The 23,551-nt window shown below is 39.2% G+C and overlaps 1 protein-coding gene and 1 pseudogene across 1 annotated transcript; both read left to right on the forward strand.

Moving 5' to 3' along the window:
- The first annotated feature begins 265 nt into the window (after window positions 1-265).
- LOC122703025 (olfactory receptor 1L8-like) lies at window positions 266-1,207 on the forward strand. The gene has a single exon (XM_043917106.1). The coding sequence runs from the start codon at window positions 278-280 to the stop codon at window positions 1,205-1,207; it is 930 nt and encodes a 309-aa protein (XP_043773041.1). The 5' UTR covers window positions 266-277.
- A 14,887-nt stretch (window positions 1,208-16,094) lies between these two features.
- On the forward strand, window positions 16,095-17,025 carry LOC122703046 (annotated as a pseudogene).
- The last annotated feature ends 6,526 nt before the right edge of the window (window positions 17,026-23,551 follow it).

Genomic DNA, 23,551 nt, shown 5'->3' on the forward strand with positions numbered 1-23,551 from the left:
CTAAGGAACTTGAATCAGGGGGTCCAGCTGTGATGGTTTCTAAAGGAAAGCTCTTCTTCTGTTCCTTCAGATTTCAGCATAAGGCCCTTATGATGACATGGGTTTGGGAAGGGAGGACCACATCAAGGGACCATGAGGGTAACAAGCTTTCCCAGCACAGCTGCTTATAGTGCCCAAATAAAGGCCAACAAAGACTTGCTGGGTTCTTGTAATTTGGGCTATGGAATTGGAGCATGATAAATAACAAACCTTCTTGTACATAACTAGACACAAGGCAATGGAAAGACTCAACCAAACCAGCAGTGTCTCTGAGTTCATACTCCTGGGACTTTCCTCACGGCCAGAGGACCAGAAGCCACTCTTTATCCTCTTCCTCATCATATACCTGGTCACCATAACAGGGAACCTGCTCATCATCCTGGCCATCCACTATGATCCCCAACTGCACACCCCCATGTATTTCTTCTTGAGTGTCCTATCTTTCATTGACATTTGGTATACAACAACCATTGTCCCCAGGATGCTGGTGAACTTCCTGTCACATAAGACCATCTCCTATGCTGGATGTCTGACCCAGATGTATTTTACATATGCTTTGGGCAACACTGATAGTTATCTTTTGGCAGTCATGGCCTATGACCGCTATGTGGCCATCTGTGATCCCTTCCACTATGTCACCATCATGAGCCACCACCGCTGTGTCCTGCTAGTGGCCTTCTCCTGCTCATTGCCTCACTTTCACACACTCCTACACATACTTCTGCTGAATCAGCTCACCTTCTGCAACTCCAATGTTGTCCACCACTTCTTCTGTGACATCAACCCTCTGCTGAAATTGTCCTGCTCCTCCATATTTGTCAATGATCTCATAATAAAGACAGAAGGACTGGTGTTTTGGGTGACCCCCTTCCTATGCATTGTTTTCTCATATGTGCGAATCCTCATAGCAGTTCTCAGGATCTCCACAGCTGCAGGGAAACGCAAAGCCTTCTCCACCTGTGGCTCCCACTTCACTGTGGTGATCCTGTTTTATGGAAGCGTCTTCTATGTCTATTTACAGCCCTTGTCCAGCTACACTGTTCCGGACCGAGTGGCGACACTTGTCTACACAGTTCTGTCCTCCATGCTCAACCCTTTCATTTACAGTCTGAGAAACAAAGACATGAAGAGGGGCCTGAGGAAGCTGATGGGCAGGAGGAAATCCTAGCCAGAAGGAGGAAATCCTAGCCTTTTGGGGATATGTTCATGGGTTTCTCTGAGGCTCTACATCCTGTTTCTGCTGGTTCCTGATACACATGATAAATTCTTGTAGGTCAGTAGACACTCACAAGTGTCATGGATGTTGGGTTGCACCCACTTCTTTACACATGCAACTCCTAACCATGGAGACTTTATGCTGATTCAGTAATAGGCTCCAGGTCTACCAAAATCTTGGCTTCCAGTTTTCATATATCTGCAACTCTCTTCCTGTCTTCCTCTTCTCCAGGAAGCCACATCTTTTTCATTGCTCCAAATGCTGTTGAAACCTTTGTTTCCCACAGAATTTCCTAGAACATACATCTGTTCAATAACTTTTGATTCTCTTAATGTAATTTGGGTTTAAATGTAATTTCTGTAATGAACTAGCTTTTTTATATTTGTTGCAGTAATTTAGAAAAAAGAAGCAGCTAGACAGAGACAGTGACAAGACAGAGACTCTTAAAAAATGGAAACTCCACCAAGTGAGGAGTGTGTCTAGTGCAACAGTTATACAGAGATTGTGCCTCTTCCGTCTTCCATATTTTGACAGCAAAATGTTCTGTGCTCTGTAGTGAACAAAAAGCCAACTCTTAGCCCTGCTTAGCCAAGTACCTAGTAGTTCAGCACACATCTGCCCTGATAATCAGGCCAGGGTACATGAAGTTGTGTTGCCTCTGGCTCTCAACCCTGGTCATCTGGTATTTATGCCTCAAGGTACTGGTCTTGTCCCCTCTTATCTTCAGTTCTCCTTAGAGAATCCCCTATTGCCACCATCATAACCACTCATATCTGTCTGCTTCCCAGGGAATGAGTTGTTATATGTACTTATAATTAACTAGTCTAATGAGAGTATTAAAACCTACATGTGGATATTAAATGCAGATAAAATTAGGAGCTTCTAGAACCAGACAGAGACATACTGGGGTGCTCTGGGAAGTAGAGTCATCTAGGCAAGGACTTTATTCCGTTCACTTTTGTTTCTTCATATATTCTCTATTATTACTCTAATAATCAAGTAATTTTAAAATAAGGATTTTTAAAATAATTTAAAATTTTTAAATTTAAAAAATAAAGTTATTTTAAGCTTTATTTTATATTTGAATAATTTATCATTATTATTCTTCTACATTCTTCATGGAGCTATGATTCAATAGAGCTCATGTGGGCCCATGCATTTTAAGGAGAACCTCCTAGAATAACTAATTGGGTATTTATGTGGGAAACTTCATGATTGAAAATTTCTGACCACTCCCTATGTCCCATTGTTTGTATTCTAGACTCATGCCTTCAATAATGCTATATTGAGTGTATAATCTACATGTATACAGACACTCACTGATTGCAGCATTTTTCATAACAGAAAAAAATCAGAAAAATTAAAAATAATCTAAATGCCTATCAATAGAGAAATAGATAAATAGGGTTCAATTATTCCACAGAGAGAAAAAACCTGTAATAGGTAAATCTCTAGCACTGACCTAAAAGCCTTTATGAATATAGACCAAAATATTTATAAGTAAACCTGTTAGAGTAAAAAAAATAAAGTATCTGTGTGTGTGAAAGAGAGAGTGTGTGTATTTTTGCACATCTGGTGAGATTATATATGCAGTAAGAAAACATACCCTCCGACACACACACACACACACACATACTCATACAACAGACTAGAAGTTTGTGCATATTTGTAACATCAGAATTTGTTATATGGGGACATGGTCTTTTGTTTGTTTGTTTTTGTATAAATAAAATGCCAATTGCTAAGAAAAGTGTAAAATCTTTTGCTCTGCTGATCATCATTGAGTTTTCTTTTGTTTAAGCAGCAATAATATCATGTTATGATAGGAAACAGGGGATACAAAGGAGATCAGATCACCAGTGAGACCCTCCACTGAATGCCCTGATTCTGATTTCAGAGAAGAACTAGGTATAGAGGAAACAGTCTGTGCATGAAGCAACTCCATTTCTACATGACTTAGGGTTTTTGCCAGTAACACTTGGGATTTGGAAGAGAAAATCCTGGTTTTTATACTTTTCTCTAAGACTGGGCATGGTCATGGAGCTGTGGCCATGTCCCTTCAGTCAATCTGAGCGAGGCCCAAGAATTTTCATTTCTAACAAGTCCTCGGGTGATGCCACATACTGATTAAGAAACAATATTTTCATAATCCCTAGTCTACTCGACATCAAAACCCACTATAGATCTATTGTAATGAAGGCTATGTGGATATTGGTGAAAGACTACGCAAACAAGACAGTTGACATAAAATAGAGAGCCTAGAAACATACACACACCACCCCCATTGTTATACACTACACTTATGAATGAAGCATATATTTTCTTGAATACAACTAAGACAGTTGGAAATTCACATGGAAAAATGAAACTGGATTCTTAACACACATCATATGCAAAAATTTACCCCTGCTGAATTACAAACTTACATATGAAAATCAAAAACTAATAGTTTTTATGAAGTAATATAGAAGAATATCTTTTTCTCCTTAAGATAGAAAGGTAGTTCTTTAATAAAAAAAACAGAAAGAAAGCACTATAAAAGAAAATTGTAAATTAAACTATGTTACTATAAAAAGACATCATAGAAGAAAAAGACAAATAACAGAATAATAAAAGATATTTGAAATTCATAAAACCAACAAAATACTCAGATTAAGAGTACATAAAGATCCCTAGAAATCAGTAAGAGAAACAGGCAAAGCTGGCGGTTGAAGGAGGTGAGGGTCTATGAAAAAGAATTGAATAAACATTTCACAAAAGGGAAGGAAATCTAAATGACCAATAATCATATGAAAATATGCTGTGTTATGTTAATAATCAGAGAAACTCAAATTAAATCACAATGGGAGCCCTCCACACACCAATAGATAACAAAAACTAGAGTCCTGGGGATAAATATTAGGGGTTTAAAAAAATATGAAGCATTATAAAATTATACTGTTAGTAGAAATATAAATTGGGACAGTCAATTTGGGAAACAATTTGCTATCATCCATATAATACTCAACAAAGCACTGCAAAGGCTAACAGAGTTTTGCCAAGAAAACACACTGGTCATAGCAAACACACTCTTTCAACAACACAAGAGACAACTCTACACGTGGCCATCAAGAGATGGTCAATACCGAAATCAGATTGATTACATTCTACACCCATAGGTGAAGAAGCTCTATACAGTCAGCAAAAACAAGACCTGGAGCTGACTGTGACTCAGATCATCAACTCCTTATTGGAAAATTCAGGCTCAAATAGAAGGAAGTATGGAAAACCACTAGGCCATTCAGGTAAGACCTAAATCAAATCCCTTATGATTATACAGTAGATGATGTATAGATTCAAGGCCCTATATCTGGTACACAGAGTGCCTGAAGAACTACAGGCAGAGGTTCATAACATTGTACAGGAGGTGGTGACCAAAGCCATCCCCAAGAAAAAAGAAATGCAAAAAGGCAAAGTGGTTGTCTGAGGAGGCCTTAAAAATATCTTAGAAAGAAGGGAAGTGAAAGGCAAAGGACTAAGGGAAAGATACACCCAGCTGACTGCAGAGTTCCAGAGAATAGCATGGAGAGAGAAGAAAAAAAGGGAGAAGAATCAAATCAACAAAATTATAAATGAAAATGGAGAATCACAACAGACAACACAGAAATACAAAGGATCATAAGAGACTTCTATCAGCAACTGCATGCCAAAAAAAATGGACAACTTGGAAGAAATGGACAAATTCTTAGAAAAGTATAACTTTCCAAAACTGAACCAGGAAGAAGCAGAAAATCTTAATAGACCCATCACAAGCACAGAAATCGAAACTCTAATCAGAAACCTTCCAACAAACAAAAGCCCAGGACCAGATGGCTTGACAGCTGAAATCTACCAAAAATTTAGAGAAGAGCTAACAACTATCCTACTCAAACTCTTGCAGAAAATTGCTGAGGAAGGTTAACTTCCAAACTCATCCTATGAGGCCACCATTGCCCTAATACCAAAACCAGACAAAGATATCACACAAAAAAGAAAACTACAGGCCAATATCACTGATGAATATAGATGCAAAAATCCTTAACAAAATTCTAGCAAACAGAATCCAACAACATATTAAAAAAATCATACATCATGACCAAGTGGGCTTTATCCCAGAGATGCAAGGATTCTTCAGTATTTGCAAATCAATCAATGTGATACACCATATTAACAAATTGAAAGATAAAAACCATATGATTATCTCAATAGATGAAGAGAAAGCCTTTGACAAAATTCAACATCCATTTATGATTAAAAAAACTCTCCAGAAAGCAGGCATAGAAGGAACATAGCTCAACATAATAAAAGCTATATATGATAAACCCATAGCAAACATTATCTTCAATGGTGAAAAATTGAAAGAATTTCCCCTAAAGTCAGGAACAAGACAAGGATGCCCACTCTCACCACTACTATTCAACATAGTGTTGGAAGTTTTAGTCACAGCAATCAGAGCAGAAAAAGAAATAAAAGGAAACCAGATTGGAAAAGAAGAAGTAAAACTCTCACTGTTTGCAGATGACATGATGCTCTACATAGAAAACCCTAAAGACTCCAACAGTAAATTACAGGAGCTAATCGATGAATATGGTAAAGTTGCAGGATATAAAATTAACACACAGAAATCCCTTGCATTCCTATACACTGTCAATGAAAAAACTGAAAGAAAAATTAAGGAAACAATTCCATTCACCATTGCCAAGAAAAGAATAAAATACTTAGGAATAAATCTACCTAAAGAAACAAAAGACCTGTATATAGAAAACTATAAAACACTGGTGAAAGAAATCAAAGAGGACACATATAGATAGAGAAATATACCATGTTCAAATATTGGAAGAATCAATATAGTGAAAATGAGTATACTATCCAAACCAATCTATAGATTCAATGCAATCCCTATCAAGCTACCAACGGTATTTTTCACAGAACTAGACCAAAGAATTTCACAATTTGTATGGAAATAAAAAAAAAAAAAAAAAAAAAAAAACCTGAATAGCCAAAACAACCTTGAGAAAGAAGAATGGAACTGGAGGAATCAACCTGCCAGATTTCAGGCTCTACTACAAAGCCACAGTCATCAAGACAGTATGGTACTGGCACAAAGACAGAAACATAGATCAATGGAACAAAATAGAAAACCCAGGGATAAATCCACACACCTATGGACACCTTATCTTTGACAAAGGAGGCAAGAATATACAATGGAAAAAAGACAACCTCTTTAAAAAGTGGTGCTGGGAAAACTGGTCAACCACTTGTAAAAGAATGAAACTAGAACACTATCTAACACCATACACAAAAATAAACTCAAAATGGATTAAAGATCTAAATGTAAGACCAGAAACTATAAAACTCCTAGAGGAGAACATAGGCAAAACACTCTCCAACATAAATTACAGCAAGATCCTCTATGATCCAACTCCCAAAATATTGGAAATAAAAGCAAAAATAAACAAATGAGATCTAATTAAACTTAAAAGCTTTTGCACAATGAAGAAAACTATAAGCAAGGTGAAAAGACAGCCTTCAGAATGGGAGAAAATAATAGCAAATGAAACAACAAAGAATTAATCTCAAAAATATACAAACAACTCCTGCAGCTCAATTCCAGAAAAATAAATGACCCGATCAAAAAATGGGCCAAAGAACTAAACAGACATTTCTCCAAAGAAGACATACAGATGGCTAACAAACACATGAAAAGATGCTCAACATCATTCATTATCAGAGAAATGCAAATCTAAACCACAATGAGGTACCACCTCACGCCGGTCAGAATGGCTGCTATCAAAAAGTCTACAAACAATAAGTGCTGGAGAGGGTGCAGAGAAAAAAGGAACCCTCTTACACTATTGGTGGGAATGCAAATTAGTACAGCCACTGTGGAGAACCGAGTGGGGATTCCTTGAAAAACTGGAAATAGAACTGCCATACAACCCAGCAATCCCACTGCTGGGCATACACCCCGAGGAAACCAGAATTGAAAGAGACACATATTCCCCAATGTTCATCACAGCACTGTTTACAAGCCAGGACATGGAAACCACCTAGACGTCCATCAGCAGACAAATGGATAAGAAAGCTGTGGTACATATACACAATGGAATATTACTCAGCTATTAAAAAGAATGCATTTGAATCAGTTCTAATGAGGTGGATGAAACTGGTTAAGAGTTATACAGGGTGAAGTAAGTCAGAAAGAAAAATACCAATACAGTATATTAACGTGTATATATGGAATTTAGAAAGATGGTAGCAATGACCCTTAGCAAGACAGCAAAAGAGACACAGATGTAAGGAACAGAATTTTGGACTCTGTGGGAGAAGGCGAGGATGGGATGATTTGAGAGAATAGCACTGAAACATGTATATTATCATATGTGAAATAGGTCGCCAGTCCAAATTCAATGCATGAGATGGGGTGCTGAGGGCTGATGCACTGGGATGACCCTGAGGGATGGGATGGAGAGGGAGGTGGGAGGGAGGGTCAGGATGGGGACACATGTATACCCATGGCTGATTCACGTGAATATATGGCAAAAACCACCACAAGATTGTAAAGTAATTAGCCTCCAATTAAAATAATTTTTTAAAAAATTAAAAATTAAAAAAAAAGAAAGCCTTAAATGAACAAAGCAAATAGAGGAAACAGTAGAATGGGAAATACTAGAGATCTCTTCAAGAAAATTGGAGATACTGAGGGAACATTTCATGCAAAGACAGGCACACTAAAAGAGAAAAATAGCATGGGCCTAACAGAAGCAGAAGAGATTAAGAAAAGATGACAAGAATACAGAAGAAATGTACAAAAAAGCTCTTAATGACCCAGATAACCACGATGGTGTGGTCACTCACCTAAAACCAAACTTTTTGGACTGTGAAGTCAAGTGGGCCTTAGGAAACATTCCAATGAACAAAGCTAGTGGAGGTGATGGGATTCCAGCTAAGCTATTTCAAAGCCCAAAAGACAATGATGTTAAAATGCTGCACTCATTATGCCGGCAATTTTGAAAAAGTCAGCAGTGGGCACAGGACTGGAAAAGATCATTTTACATTTCAATCTCATAGAAAGGCAAGACAAAAAATGTTCAAAAAACTGTACAACTGCACTCATTTCACATGCCAGCAAGATTATGCTCAAAATCCTTCAAGCTAGTCTTCAGCAGCACATGAATCAAGAACTTCCAGGTGTACAAGCTGGAATAGAAAAGGCAGAGGAATCAGAGATCAAATTGTCAACATATGCTGGATCATAGAAAAACCAAGGGAATTCCAAAAAAAACTACTTCTGCTTCATTGACTATGCTAAGCCTTTGACTGTGTGGATCACAGAAAAAACTATAGAAAATTCTTCAAAAGATGAGAATACGAGATCACCTTACCTGTCTCCTGAGGAAGCTGTATGCAGGACAAGAAGCAACGGTTGGAACTGGACATGGAACAATGGACTGGTTCAAATTTGGGAAAGGAGTAATAAGGGCTATATATTGTCAACTTACTTATTTAACTTATATGCAGAGTACATCCTCTGAAGTGCCAGGCTGGATGAATCACAAGCTGGAATCAAGATTGCCAGGAGAAATATCAACAACTTAAGATATGTAGATGATACCACTTTAATGCAGAAAGTAAAGAAAAAGAGCCTCTTGATGAAGGTGAAAGAGGAGAGTGAAAAAGCTGACTTAAAACTCAACTTTCAAAAAACAAAGATCATGGCAAACAGTCCCATTACTTAATGGCAAACAGATGAGGAAAATGTGGAAATAGTGTCAGATTTCATTTTCTTGGGCTCCAAAATCAATAAGGATGGTGAGTGCAGCCACGAAATTAACAGATGCTTGCTCCTTGAAGAGAAGCTGTGACAAACTTAGAGAGTATATTAAAAAGCAGAGATATCACTTTGCCTACATAAGCCCAAATAGTCAACACTATGGTTTTTCCAGTAGTCATATATGTATGTGAAAGTTGGACCATAAGAAGGCTGAGGGCCAAAGAACTTGTGCCTTTGAACTGTGGTTTGGAGAAGACTCTTGAGAGTCCTTTGGACAGCAAGGAGATCAAACCAGTCAATCCTAAAGGGTTGACCCCGAATATTCCTTGGAAGGAGTTGTGCTGCAGCTGAACTCCAACACTTTGGCCATCTGACGTGAAGAGCTGATTCTTTGGAAAAGACCCTGATGTTTAGAAAGATTGAGGGCAGGAAGAAAAGTGGGTGACAGAGGATGAGATGGCTGGATGATCAACTCAGTGGACATGAATTAGAGCAATTCTGGGAGATGGTGAAGAACAGGGAGGCCTGGCATGTTGCAGTCCATGGGGTTGCAAAGAGTCACACATGACTTAGTTACTGAACAACAACACATATATTATATATACTATACATTGGGGTCCTTTAATGGACTGGAACCTGGTAGTACGGAGTCAACGATAAGAAAGTAAAAGAGAGAAAGAGGCTGATATTCCCTGGTTTACGCAGAGGACCAATTACCCTTGTCAATTACCCTTGACACAGGACTTGCATCGCTCACGAAGGCACCAGGCGCCCCCTCGAGGGGGTGAAGACACAAAGTGCCTTCTTGAGAGGGTCTTAGAAGCCCAGGCAGAAAAGTGAGCACGACAGGTCTCCACACTCCAGAGAATCAGCCAGAAAGAGAGAGAGAGACGGGGACCTAAGCTCTGATGGAGCAAAGGTGCTTTAATGATTTTTCTATGAGTATATATAGGCTGTGGTACAAGAAACTTCTTTCAGAAATGATAGAGATCAGAAAACCAAATGTACAGCAACCATTACCAAGGGAACAAGGAGTAATGTTAGTCACAAGGTCAGGAGACAATCCAAATCTCAAGAAAGGGGAGCAAGACTAAGCAGGTGTGTCATAAAGAGAATGTTTACCAAAGGAGACCCAAGCCTGCCTCACACAATGACCTCAGTCCCTGGGAGCAGCGTGCTGTTCCGCTTGAAGAGGGACTAAGGACTCATGAGATACAGCACGTAGGAATCCTCCCATCAAACATTCCCTGACAACTATATAGTTTGAAAAGACATAGACAATCTGGATATTATGCAGAACACAACACTGCCCCACTACATCAGTGACACCATGATAATTGGGCCACAAAACCGCAAAGTTCCTAACAAGTGGGAGCTTTACCAAGACACATACAATCCTGATGGTGGGAGATAAACACTACAAAAATAAGGGGAACCCTTCACACCAATGTCATTTTTGGGGCCCGTGATTTAAGAGAGGAATCAGAAATCTATGGCTGCAGAGAGTATTCCCCATAACCAGCTTACAGAGGAGGAGAAAGCCTGAATATGGTTTGCAAGTGGGTCAGCTTGCCTTGTAAGGGTGGGTCAAAAATGAACAATGACTAACTGTAGCTCATCAATGGTTGCTTTGTAAGAGAGTCCTCAGCTTTAAGCTTTCTCTAGAGATGATCTTGGCTGAAAGAAATTGCTTCATCAAAGGAAATGCTTCCTTCCAGGAAAGTCTACATCCTGTCAGCTAAAGAACCATACTCCTTGACATCCAAGCTCCAGAGTTCCCAGTAGGGTCAGCTGGGATCTTCAGTGGGACTTCATCACAACACAACTTCAACCTCTAGCCAACCACAGATGTCGATCCCAAGAGCACCCCCAAAGGACTTCCCTGGCAGTCCAGTGGATGATTCTATGCTTCCATTGCAGGGATGCCAGTTCCATCACTGGTCAGGAAACTAGGATTCTGCATGCCTTTTGGTGTGGCCACAAGAAAAGATAAAAAAGCTAATGCAAGAGTGCCTGTCCAGTCGCTCAGTTGTGTCCAATGCTTTGCAATTCCAAGGTCTATAACCCACCAGCTCCTCTGTCCATTAGATTTTTTCAGGCAAGAATACTGGAGTGGGTTGCCATTTCCTCCTCCAAGGGATCTTCCCAACACAGGAATTGAACTCATATCTCCTGCATTGGCAGTTGGATTCTTTACTACTGTGCTTCCTGGAAAGCCCTACCCAAGAGGACTCCCTAATAAACATTCTTAATGCTAATCTCCATCTCAGAGTCTGTTTCCTATATAACCTATTTCCTATTCATCAAACACACACAATATTATATGACCTCTAGTTACCCACAATTGAGGAAAATATGGGCTTCCCTGGAGGCTCAGAGAGTAAAGAATCAGATGGTAGAGTGACTAACACTTCACTTAAAGTATGTCCTGGAGATTTCATGCTAAGCTTAAAAGGCTCTGAAAATAGCCTCTGTCTTCAGAAGGACTCCTCAGGAGTCCCCTGCCTCATTGAGGGTAGTTGCACTCATTTTGTTGCCCCCTGTGATTTCTGTACCTAGAGAAGTCACAGAGCAAACTCTTTTAAGGGGGCATGTTGTAATAAGCACATCATAGCTCCCTCACCAGCAAGGACCCAGAGAAGGCCAGGAGAGCTGAGCTCAAATCCCTGAGAAGCTAGCAGGCAGGTTTCCCCAACCAAGAGAATTCCTGCCACAGTGAGTCTGGGCTGTTCTGCCTTCTTCGATGAGAAACAGAGAAAAATGGAAATCTGCTGAGACAGAGGTTAAGAAAGAGGCAGGGATGTGAGGCAGTATCAAGAAAATGCTTGACCCCTTTAGAACCTAGAGCAATCTGCTCTTTGTCCATTATCTCAACTCTTCTTGCTTATCGCTGGCTAGAGGATCAAAAAGATCATCTTTTTGATAAGTGAACTTAACCCAATTTGGTACAGAAAGAAGAAAGATTTAAAAAACAAACTGTGAAAGATGAGAAGATATCTGGATATGGACAGTGAGCATCAGTGGACTGACTATCCACCTAACCATCCACCTCAATCAGGTACTTATTTCAGCCTCAAAATTCAGTTTTTGAATTCGATCCAGTTCCAAAAAAATCACATGAACACTGTATATAACAGAGGTCAGCCTAACACATAAAACTCACTTTGTGTGTTATGACCATCCTATTTTGACCACTGGGCCAGGGTATGCTATTATCCCATGGTTCTTGAGGAAGCAGGTCCCCAATAAGTGGATAGGGGGAACACAGTAGAAAAGAAAAATATTTCCCCTCACAGACACATCCCAGACTTTTAGAATAATTTCTTCACCTTCTCACTTTCAAAAATTCCTTCCATTTTTTACAGTACTCAGCGTAGATGAGCACAGGAAATCCAACCTTACTTCACCATTTTGAATCTTCTTCATCTCACACTCCCCAGGCATTCCCTTCACAAACAACATTTTTGAGGCATTCCCTTTGCAAACAACATTTATAAACAACAGTATGTTTTATAAACTACACTTACACATGCTATTTTATTATCTTTTTAGAATACCTAAGAATGATCAGTGAGCAAGTAATGAAAGTCAGGGACAAATTCCCACCTTCTGCTTCCAAGTTCAGTGCACTTTCTACTAAACCCTCAATCACATACACATTTAATGTTCCAGCCATCAAAGACCAAATTCTCCCTTATTTTTGCTTATGTATGAATCCTGCCTATTAGAATTTTAAAATTCTAAAATCTGTTCAGCACAGAAAACATAGATTTCCCATTGTAATAGCACAGATATGTTCTTAATGTGGGGTGAAAAACATTAAAAACAAAACAAAATATTTGTGCATATGTCAAAATAGAAAGGGGCTTCCTTGCAGCTCAGTCAGTATAGAATCTGCCTGTAGTGCAGGAGACTCAGATTCAATCCCTGGGTTGGGAAGATCCCCTGGAGAAGGAAATGGCCACCCACTCCAGTATCCTTGCCTGGAAAATCTCATGGACAGGTGGAGTCTGGTGGGCTGCAGTCCATGGGGTTGCAAAGAGTTGGTCATGACTGAGCGACTAACACTTGCACTTAGAAAATAGAAAATAACTAAACTGGGAAAAAATAGATCTTCAGCATGATTGTTTCATATGTATACTTGTATATGTAAGCTGAGTGTGGAGAAACAGAGAGCGAGCCGGGCAGTCAGGCAAGAGAAGGGAAATTGATTAGAGGGCAACAAGAGAGTGACTGGCCCTTAAGGAGAACCAGCGTCCTCCCTTTCTGATGAAGTCTTTCTTATACTCCACCAATGAAAAATTCTCTGAAGAGATGGTTAATTTTTAGCCTTAGCTGAGTCCTGCGGTCATGTAGCCAGAGGTCTGAAATCTGGTTTTCTCCTCGTAGCCTTGAGAAGGGAGGCACCAGAGGGAAAACAGCATGTCATTTGGGTAACTTGGTCAGTCTCAAGGATCACTGTGATTTTATTCTTTGTTTTCGAGGTCAACATAATAAGCCATATTAACAATGAGCCCCCAGGTAGGCCATGTCAAAATAGTTTTATGAAAATATGAAAAAAGGGCATAGTTCTTAAATTTTGAGATTTAGAATTAATTGAGAGTTTGATTCCTATGTCTGCTAGATACTTGACATATGGCCTATTACTTTGCCTCCATATCTGTTTTTTCACTGGAAAAAAAATGAGAAGAAAAATAATTTAGCCTTACAAGGTTGTCATGAGAATTAAAGTACATCCGATATGAAGGAAGTGCTTAATTACAGTTCACTCTCAGATTATTCAAAGCATGAACAAAAGTACCACCTAAAAAGGTGTTGTAAACTCATAACCAAGTTCATTTGACCATTCGAACATAGAGTGTGAGAGCTAGGGTCATTTAATTATCAGATTCATTAATTTTGAGAACTAGTACGAATATTTGGTGGGGGACAAAGTCACTGGCAATGATATTAATGGGGAGAAGACAGTGGTATCAAATGTTTAGTGTGTCCCTGACACTATTCTAAGTGCTTTAAGCACAAGCTATTGTGAAAACCTCATAAAAATCTTATAGAGTATCTATTGTTCTGTGTCCTCAGATGCTCAGTCATATCCAAATCTTTGCAACCCCATGGACTGTAGCCCTCCAGGCTCCTCTGTTCATGGGATTCTCCTGGCAAAAACACTTGAGTGGGTTGCCATTTCCTTCTCCAGAGAATATTCCCGACACAGGGATCGAAACCACGTATCCTGTGCTTCCTGGATTGGCAGGCAGATTCTTTACTAACGCCGCCTGAGATCCACAGGGTAAATATTAGTATGCTCTATTTCAGATGAGAAAACTGATGTTTCAAGATATTTAATAACTTGCCTGATAATAACCATCTGGAAAGTAAGTGTTTAACTGTTGCCTGAATGAATGCATGGATGGATGATTCCTGGAACTACCATTAAAAACTACCTATCCAATGAGCCCTTTCTCACTTTCTGGATGAAAAATTTAAAACACTTTGTGAGCATGAGGGTATTTGAATCAATGTTGTTCATGGTAGCAAAGACCTACAGGACATCTAGGGAAACATTAAATCAAGTGTGCTGTGTACCTACAATGGAAAGAGTCTTAAGTAAAGAACCAGAACAAAGATAGTTCTCTCAAAAAAAAAAAAAAATGTATATAAAGAGAGAAAAACAGAATGAGGTACATGCCACAGCATTATTAAAGTAAATGGAGTGAAAGCACACACACAAAGCAATAGTGTATGTTTTACAAGGAGATGCCTGTGTGTGTTCAGTTGCTTCTGTTGTATATGATTCTTTGCAACCCCATGGACTGTAGCCCACCTGGCTCCTCTGTCTGTAGGATTTCCCAGGCAAGAATTCTAGAATGGGTTATTTCTTCCACCAGGGGCTCTCTCCAACCCAGGGATTGAATCCAAGCCTCCCGCATCTCCAGCATTACAGGCAGATTCTTTAACATCTGAGCCACTAGGGAAGCCCTTTCAAGGATATAGTGTTAGTCACTCAGTCATGTCTGATCTTTGTGGTCCCATAAACTTAGACCATCAAGTTCCTCTGTCCCTGGAATTCTCCAGGCAAGAATACTGGAGTGGCTTGCCATACAGTTCAGTAAACAAGTGGATGTTGACATTGAGGGACATGCTTGCTTAACAGTTGGGAGCCCAAGATGTGGGGACATGATTAACTTTAAGAAGCTAGAGGGAAAATTAAGTAGCAAAGTAAATTTAAAAATAAAGATGTGTATGGACTGGTAGTATAATTAAGAGTCGGACACAACTGAGAGGCTGAACTAAGTGAAGAAGTATTAACTTCTAAATAAGTGTCTCTGAAGGTAAAACAAGCACAACAGTAAAATATTGTTGGCTTAGGTCTCTTATTCCTTATTTTCCCTTTTGATTATTTTATCAAGCCCCCTTTTTGGAAAGGAAATTCAAAGATAAAGTTTAACATGCCAGTACTGAAAGGTTTTTTTGATACATAGAGAAAAATCAAACTACCATATCTGAAATAAGTAAACCCCCCCGCCCAGCTTATTTCTGTTTATCTCTATACCTTAATGTGGCTTTATGTCTCTTTATAAAATACAGAACTAGCTGATGATAGATAGATAGATCCATAGATAGATAAATAAATGGATATACAGATAGATAGATCCTCCATTAGAATGCCAGACCCACAAACAGGCTTAACTGTGCCTTGTTCACAATTGTTTCCCCACTCTCAGAATATTTTTTGCAGAATAGGTTCTCAGTAAACAATTGTTTCTAGATTTAGAAGTAAACTAGTGAAGGTTCAACCCTGCTCTTCCTCAAAAGTTCTCACTATCAACACAAGAAGCATGTGATATCTTAGAATCTGAAGGAAGGGCAAGTTCAAGGACCACAAAGGTGACAAGTCGCCTGTGTGGCAGCTAGTCATAACCCTATAGGTGGAGGCAGGAAGAAGTGAAGTGAAGGCAGGAAGAAGCACAGACTTGTTGGCTTGTGTGTGATTTTAGTCATAGAGATGTGTGTTACACTGTAGGAATCTTCTCTACTTTAGTTGGCTCCATGATCATGGAAAGAGTCAACCAAACCAGCAGTGTCTCTGAGTTCATCCTCCTGGGACTCTCCTCCCGGCCTGAGGACCAGAAGCCACTCTTCATCCTCTTCCTCTTCATATACCTGGTCACCATAACAGGGAACCTGCTCATCATCCTGGCCATCCACTATGATCCCCAACTTCACACCCCCATGTATTTTTTCTTGAGGGTCCTGTCTTTCACTGACATTTGCTTCACAACAACCATTGTCCCCCTAGTTGACTTCCTGTCAGAGAAGAAGACCATCTCCTATGCTGGATGTCTGACCCAGATGTATTTTATATATGCCTCTGGTAACACTGACAACTGCCTTCTGGCAGGCATGGCCTTTGACCGCTATGTGGCCATTTGTGATCCCTTCCACTTGTCACTATCATGAGTCGCCACCACTGTGTCCTGCTAATGGCCTTCTCCTGCTCCTTGCCTCACCTCCACTCGCTCCTACACATACTTTTGCTGAATCAGCTCACCTTCTGTGACTCCAGTGTTAACCATCATTTCCTTTATGACATCAACCCTCTGCTGAAATTGTCCTGCTCCTCCATATTTGTCAATGATCTCACAATAAAGACCGAAGGACTAGTTGTTTTGGTGACCCGCTTCCTATGCATGTTTTCTCTTATGTGTGAATCCTTCTTGCAGTTCTCAGGATCCCCTCAGCTGCTGGGAAACACAAAGCCTTCTAAACCTGTGGCTCCCACTTTACCTTGGTGGTCCTGTTTTATGGAAGCATCTTCTATGTCTATTTACAGCCCTTGTCCAGCTACACTGTTAGGGACTGAGTGGCTACAATTGTCTACACGGTTCTGTCCTCCATGCTCAACCCTTTCATTTACATTCTGAGAAACAAAGACATGAGGAGGGGCCTGGGGAAGCTGATGGGAAGGAGGAAATCCTAGCCAGAATCTTCCTGGACATGTTCATAGGTTTTGCTGCTGGTTTCTGATACACATAACAAACTCTTATAAGTCAGCAAGTATGACTCACATATGTCATAGATGTTGGATTGTGTCCACTTCTTTACACATGCAACTATCAACCATGGAGGCTTTATGATGATTAAGTAATAGGATCCAGGTCTACCAAAATCTTGACTTCCAGTTTTCATATATCTACATCTCTCTTCCTGCCTTCCTCTTCTCCAGGAAACTGCATCTTTATTCATTTGCTTTAAGTGCTGTTGAAACCTATGTCTTCCCCCCAAATTTCCTGTAACATTTACATCTGTTCAATGACTTTTGATTCCCTTAATATCCTTCTGCTTCTAGAGAAATGTCTGTCATGAACTAGTTTTTTTAAAATCGTTGCAGCGATTTAGAAAAAAGAAGTGCCTAGACAGAGAGTGAAAAGATTGAGACACTTACAAAACTGAACTTCCACCAAGTGAGGAATGTGTCTTGTCCAACAGTTATACAGGGATTGTGCCTCTTCCTTCTCCTATGTTTTTGACCACAGGATGTTCTGGGCTCTGTAGTGAACAAAAGTTCAACTCTTAGCCCTGCTTAGTCAATTGACCTATTAGTTCAGCACACAACTGCCCTGATAATCAGGCCAGGGTGCATGAGGCTGAGTTGCCTCTGGGTCTCTACCCTGGTCATCTGATATTTGTGTCTCAAGGCACACTGGTCCTCTTGCCCCCTCTCTTAGCTTCAGTTCCCTTAGAGATTCCCTTATTGCCACCATCATAACCATCCACATCTGTCTGCTTCCCAGGGAAAGAGTTGTATGTACTTAGAATTATTCTCAGTAGCTTTTGAGCAGAGTCTTATAACTGATAAGTGAGCACTGAAGGCAGATATAACTAAGATCTCCCAGTACCAAGCAGAGATATATTAAGCTGCTCTGGGAAGTAGAGAGTCATCTAGACAAGGACTTTATTCTGTTCATTTTTGTTTCATCCTTTATTCTCCATTAGTTAGTCTGTGATTTTAGGTTTTATTTTATAACAATCTTTTATCATTTATTAATACTATTCTCCTACATTCTTCCCAGGGTTACTATTCAGTAGGTCACATGTGGCACTTGTGAATCTGCACTTTAATAAGCAATTCTTAGAGAATACTAACCAGGACTTTAAAAAAAAATATGTGTTTATTTTATTTGTTTATTTCTGGTTGCACTGGGTCTTTGTTGCTTCATGGGCTTTCTCCAGTTGCTGTAAATAGGACTACTCTTCCTCTGTGCACAGGCTTCTCATTGCAGTGGCTTCTCTTGTTGCAGAACACAGGCTCTAGAGCACGTGGGTTCAGTAATTGTAGAGCACGGTCTCAGTTGCTCCTCAGCATGTGGAATCTTCTCAGACCAGGAATCAAACCCCTGTTCCCTGCCTTGGCAGATGGATTCTTAACCAGTAGAACCACCAAGGAAAACCCTAAACTGGTTTTTATGTGAGAAAAGTTTCTCACATAAACATGACTGAAAATTTCTGATCACTCTTTATGTCCCATTGTTTGAATTTCTTAAACCCATGCCTCTATTAATACTCTATGAACTGTGTAAAGCTACATGTAAAGAGACACTCGCTGCTTCCAGCATTGTTTATGAAAGTAAAAAATTAGAAGAATTAGAAATAACCAGATGTCCATCAATAGGGAATCAGATAAATAATGGTGCCTTTTTTCCATAGAAAGAAAGAATATGTAATAGTTACAAATAATGAGATGTATGTCTGTCACTGACCTGAAAAACTCTTATGAATACAAAGCAAAATGTTTAAGAGAAAACCTGCTAAGATAAATATATATGTATATGTGAATGTGTATATACACTTGATGAGTATATTTAAGTGGATATGTTTGTGTTACTGGTGAGGCTATTAGTATATGTCCAGGGGAAAATCCTCCCATTAAAAATAATTAATTCAGACCCATAAAATTATATACATAGTACGTTGTTGGACTTAATGTTTGAATATATTGTTTCCCTATATGTGGATAAAAAGTAAATTAGTAGCCTGTATTAAATTTTTTAATAAAATATTTAATCCTAGGACAGAACAATGGACAAAGGAAGGAGGAAATAATGTTTGCTTTTTAGTTCATGCATATTTTTAACATTGAAATTTATTGAGGAGACATATATTTTTTGTCTAATTAAAGTATTAATCACTAAGACAAGTGTAATAAAATCTGACACTCTGTTGTTATCTTCATCATTTTTTTTCCATTTATTTTTATTAGTTGGAGGCTAATTACTTTACAATATTGTAGTGGTTTTTGCCATACATTGACATGAATCAGCCATGGATTTATATCATTTTTATTTTGTTTAAACAGCAATAATGTCATGCCAGTACAGGAAAGAGGATATATTAAGGAGATCAGATCAGTAAAGGGACCCTCCATTCAGTGTCCTGATTCTCATACTGGGAGGAACTAAATAAAGATGAAACACTGAGTGCATGCAACAATCACAGCTCTACACAACGTAGAGTTATCAACATCAACACTTTGGGTTTGGAAGAGAAAATCTTGATCTTAACAGTTTTCTCCAAGACTAAGCATGACCATGGACCTTTGACTATCTCCCTTGAGTCAGTTTGAGTGAGGTCCAAGAAATTTCATTTCTAACAAGTCCTCAGGTGATGTGACATACTAAGAAAAAATACTGTGAGAATCACTAGTCTGCCAGACATGAAGGCTCACTATATACCTATGGTCATTAAGGCTCTGTGGATACTGGTGGAGGGCAAGACAAGACAGCTAGCATATGATCGAGAACCTAGAAATACACCCACACATTGGTATACACTTGACTTATAAAGGAGGCACTGAAGAGCATCTTTTCATGAATGGAGCTAAGAGTGTTGCACATTCACATGGAAAAATAAAACTGGATTTCTACCACACACTGTGTGCCAGACTGAACTCCTAATGAATTAGAAACTTACATATGAAAACCAAAAGCTATTAGGTTTTTTTTCCTTTATTTTTATTTGTTGGAGGCTAATTACTTTACAGTATTATAGTGGGTTTTGCCATACATTGACATGAATCAGCCGTGGATTTACATGTGTTCCCCATCCTGAACCCCTCTCCCACCTCCCTCCCCATCCCATCCTTCTGGGTCATCCCAGTGCACCAGCCCCGATCACTTGTCTCATGCATCCAACCTGGATTGGCGATCTGTTTCACATTTGATAATACACATGTTTCAATTTTATTCTCTCAGATGATCCCACCCTCGCCTTCTCCCATAGAGTCCAAAAGTCTGTTCTATACATCTGTGTCTCTTTTTCTGTCTTGCATATAGGGTTATCATTACCATCTTTCTAAATTCCATATATATGTGTTAGTATACTGTATTGGTCTTTATCTTTCTGGCTTTCTTCACTCTGTATAATGGGCTCCAGTTTCATCCATTTCATTAGAACTGATTCAAATGTATTCTTTTTAATGGCTGAGTAATACTCCATTGTGTATATGTACCATAGCTTTCTTATCCATTCATCTGCTGATGGGCATCTAGGTTGCTTCCATGTCCTGGCTATTATAAACAGTGCTGCGATGAACATTGGGGTACACATGTCTCTTTCAGTTCTAGTTTCCTCGGTGTGTACACCCAGGAGTGGGATTGCTGGGTCATATGGCAGTTCTATTTCCAGTTTTTTAAGGAATCTCCACACTGTTCTCCATAGTGGCTGTACTAATTTGCATTCCCACCAACAGTGCAAGAGGGTTCCCTGTTCTCCACACCCTCTCCAGCATTTATTGCTTGTCGACTTTTGGATAGCAGCCATCCTGACTGGCATGTAATGGTACCTCATTCTGGTTTTGATTGCTATTAGTTTCGAGAAAATAATATAGGAGACTATCTTTGTCTTCTTAAGATAGAAATACATTTCTTCAAAAAGAAACAGAAAGCACTAACCATAAAAGAAATCAGTAAACTGGACTATGTTCAAATCAAAGGACATTATAGAAGAAAAAGACAAATGACAGAATGGTAGATGATATTTGAAATTCACAAAACCAACAAAACACTCAGATTAAGAGTACGTAAATATCCCAAGAAATCAGTAAGAAAAGCAGGCAAAGCCAGGAGTTGAGGGGAATGGGCATCCATGAAAAAAGAATTGAATAAACATTTCGCAAAAGAGAAGGAAATCTAATGACCAATAATCATGAAAGGATGCTGCATTTCATTAATAATCAAGAGAAATTCAAATTGAATCACAATGGGAAGTCATTGCACATCAATAGATAACAAAAATTAGAATCCTGAGGATAACTATTAAGGGTTTAAAAAAATTTACAAATATAGAATTGTGCTCTAGAGGAATAAGTGTGGAATATGTGTGTGTTAGTCACTCGGTTGTGTCCAACTCTTCACGATCCCATGGACTGTAGCTCCTCTGTCCATGGAATTCTCCAGGCAAGAATACTGGAGTGGGTAGCCATTCCCTTCTCCAGGGGATCTTCCTGACCAATGGATTGAACTTGGGTCTCCTGCACTGCAGGCAGATTCTTTACCATCTGATCCACCAGGGAAGTAGAACTATAAATTGGTACAGTCATGTTGGGAAACAATTTGTTATCATCTATAAAGTACAGGTAAAGATATAGCATGGTGACTCAGTGTAACAAGACTATGTTATATATTTGAAGTTGTTATGACAATAGATTTTAAAAGTTGTCACTACAAACATCATAACTATGTATATTAACTATCATTATTGTGGTAATCATTCTGTAATAAAAACATCTATCAAATCACTGTGTTGGACACTTTAAACAGTGTTATGTGTCCATTATATCTCAATAAAGCTGGAATAAATAAATAATACTTGTCAAGAGGATGTCAAGAGAATGAATAGAAAGACAGACACATGAATAGTAAGTGGAGGAGACAAAACCCAAAGCCAAGACTTTCTACATTATTTATTCTTGATATGTAGATGAAAGTTTAAAACATAAAATCACCACAAAGGAAAAGGACCCATGGGTATTGCATGAGGCAGTGGTTTATTTTGAGGGCAATAGTCGATTGTACTTTCTTTCCTAGAACTTTACTATGGATAATGTTCACCAAAATACACAATATTTTCTGTATAAAATTCAAAAGGAAATTTCCTCTCCAATTTTCATGCCAAGAATCAGTTTTATCCTCATTTAGTAAAGGAAGAACCTGAGGCTTCTAAAGGCTAAGTAACTTCTTAAACATAACTACTAACAGAAAAGGGCAGTATTCTAATAAATATCTCTTTTCCTCAATACTAAACTTCAAACACTGCTCTGAGAATAAACTCTGAAAACACATGCATTTTTACCCAACACCCATTTGCTACATATGACAATATCCTTTGCATGGCTCTGGGCATTAAACATACATAAACATTAACTGCATACCACATGGAAAAATGTCTAGTCCACATGCCAACCCAGATACTGGAAAGCATAGACACTGAGAGCACATAGATGTACCACTGCATTCCCTGAAAGCTTTAACCTTCCAATATATTAACCTATGACCTGCCAGGATATAGAATACACATTTGAATGTCCTAAAATAAAAATATTCACCCCAATGAGTATTTGTCCATCCTTGATAAAACATATCAGTTGGGGAAACTGAAACATGCCCATAAGACAGTGCACTGAGGTTCAGAAACTCTGAGATTAATCCCAACATCTAAACAGGAAATCTCAAGGGTCCCCTGTCCCCCTGGAGTCAGTTATGCTAGTTGTGATTCCTATTCTGCTTTCTCTGTCTACAGAGATCCCAGGACAAACTCTATGGAGAGGTCATCACACCTCAACAACCTCAGCCTAACAAGCACCCCAGAGGCCAGCAGAGCAGACTTCAGACTCATGAGAAGCTGGCTGGGCTTCCTCAATCAGGAGAGTCCTCCCACTTGAGTCAGAGCATCTCTGCCTTCTGAGATCTGGAGCTGGCAGAAGCAGTAGAGAGTTAGGGACCAGGAGTTAGGAAAGAGGTGGGGGTTGAGGTCAGGGAAGGGAAATGTGTTATCCCTTTGGAGTAGTGTAGCAGCTCCTCCTCCATCCCTACTTGTCTCCTTGTCAATCAGTCCAGAAGTACATAGGAGACATATGAGGAAGCTGAACTTTGGCTGAGAAGCAGACTTTACCTGATAAACAGAACTGGTGCACATCATCTTCTGGAGTGGCTGGGAAAGAAAGAAGAGCATCTGGAGTGGAGGTGAGCTTCAGGAGCCGGCCACTCACTTGGCTACTCCAACCCAGTTTGGTACCTTACTCTTTTCTCCCTGATACTTTCAAATATTTCATGGATTGAGAAGTCATAGGTCCATGGTGGTAAAACTTCCTTTTGGAATTTGGTTTTAAGTCCAGCCAGTTGGACTTCTAGGCCATATATACCATTTGTTTTTATGGAAACAAAACCCCAGCAATAGAAACAAAAGAGAGAGAGAAAAAAAAAAAGATTGCAATCTTCACCTGATCCACT

This window comes from Cervus elaphus, chromosome 11 (genome assembly GCF_910594005.1).
Source record: "Cervus elaphus chromosome 11, mCerEla1.1, whole genome shotgun sequence".
NCBI lineage: Eukaryota > Metazoa > Chordata > Mammalia > Artiodactyla > Cervidae > Cervus > Cervus elaphus.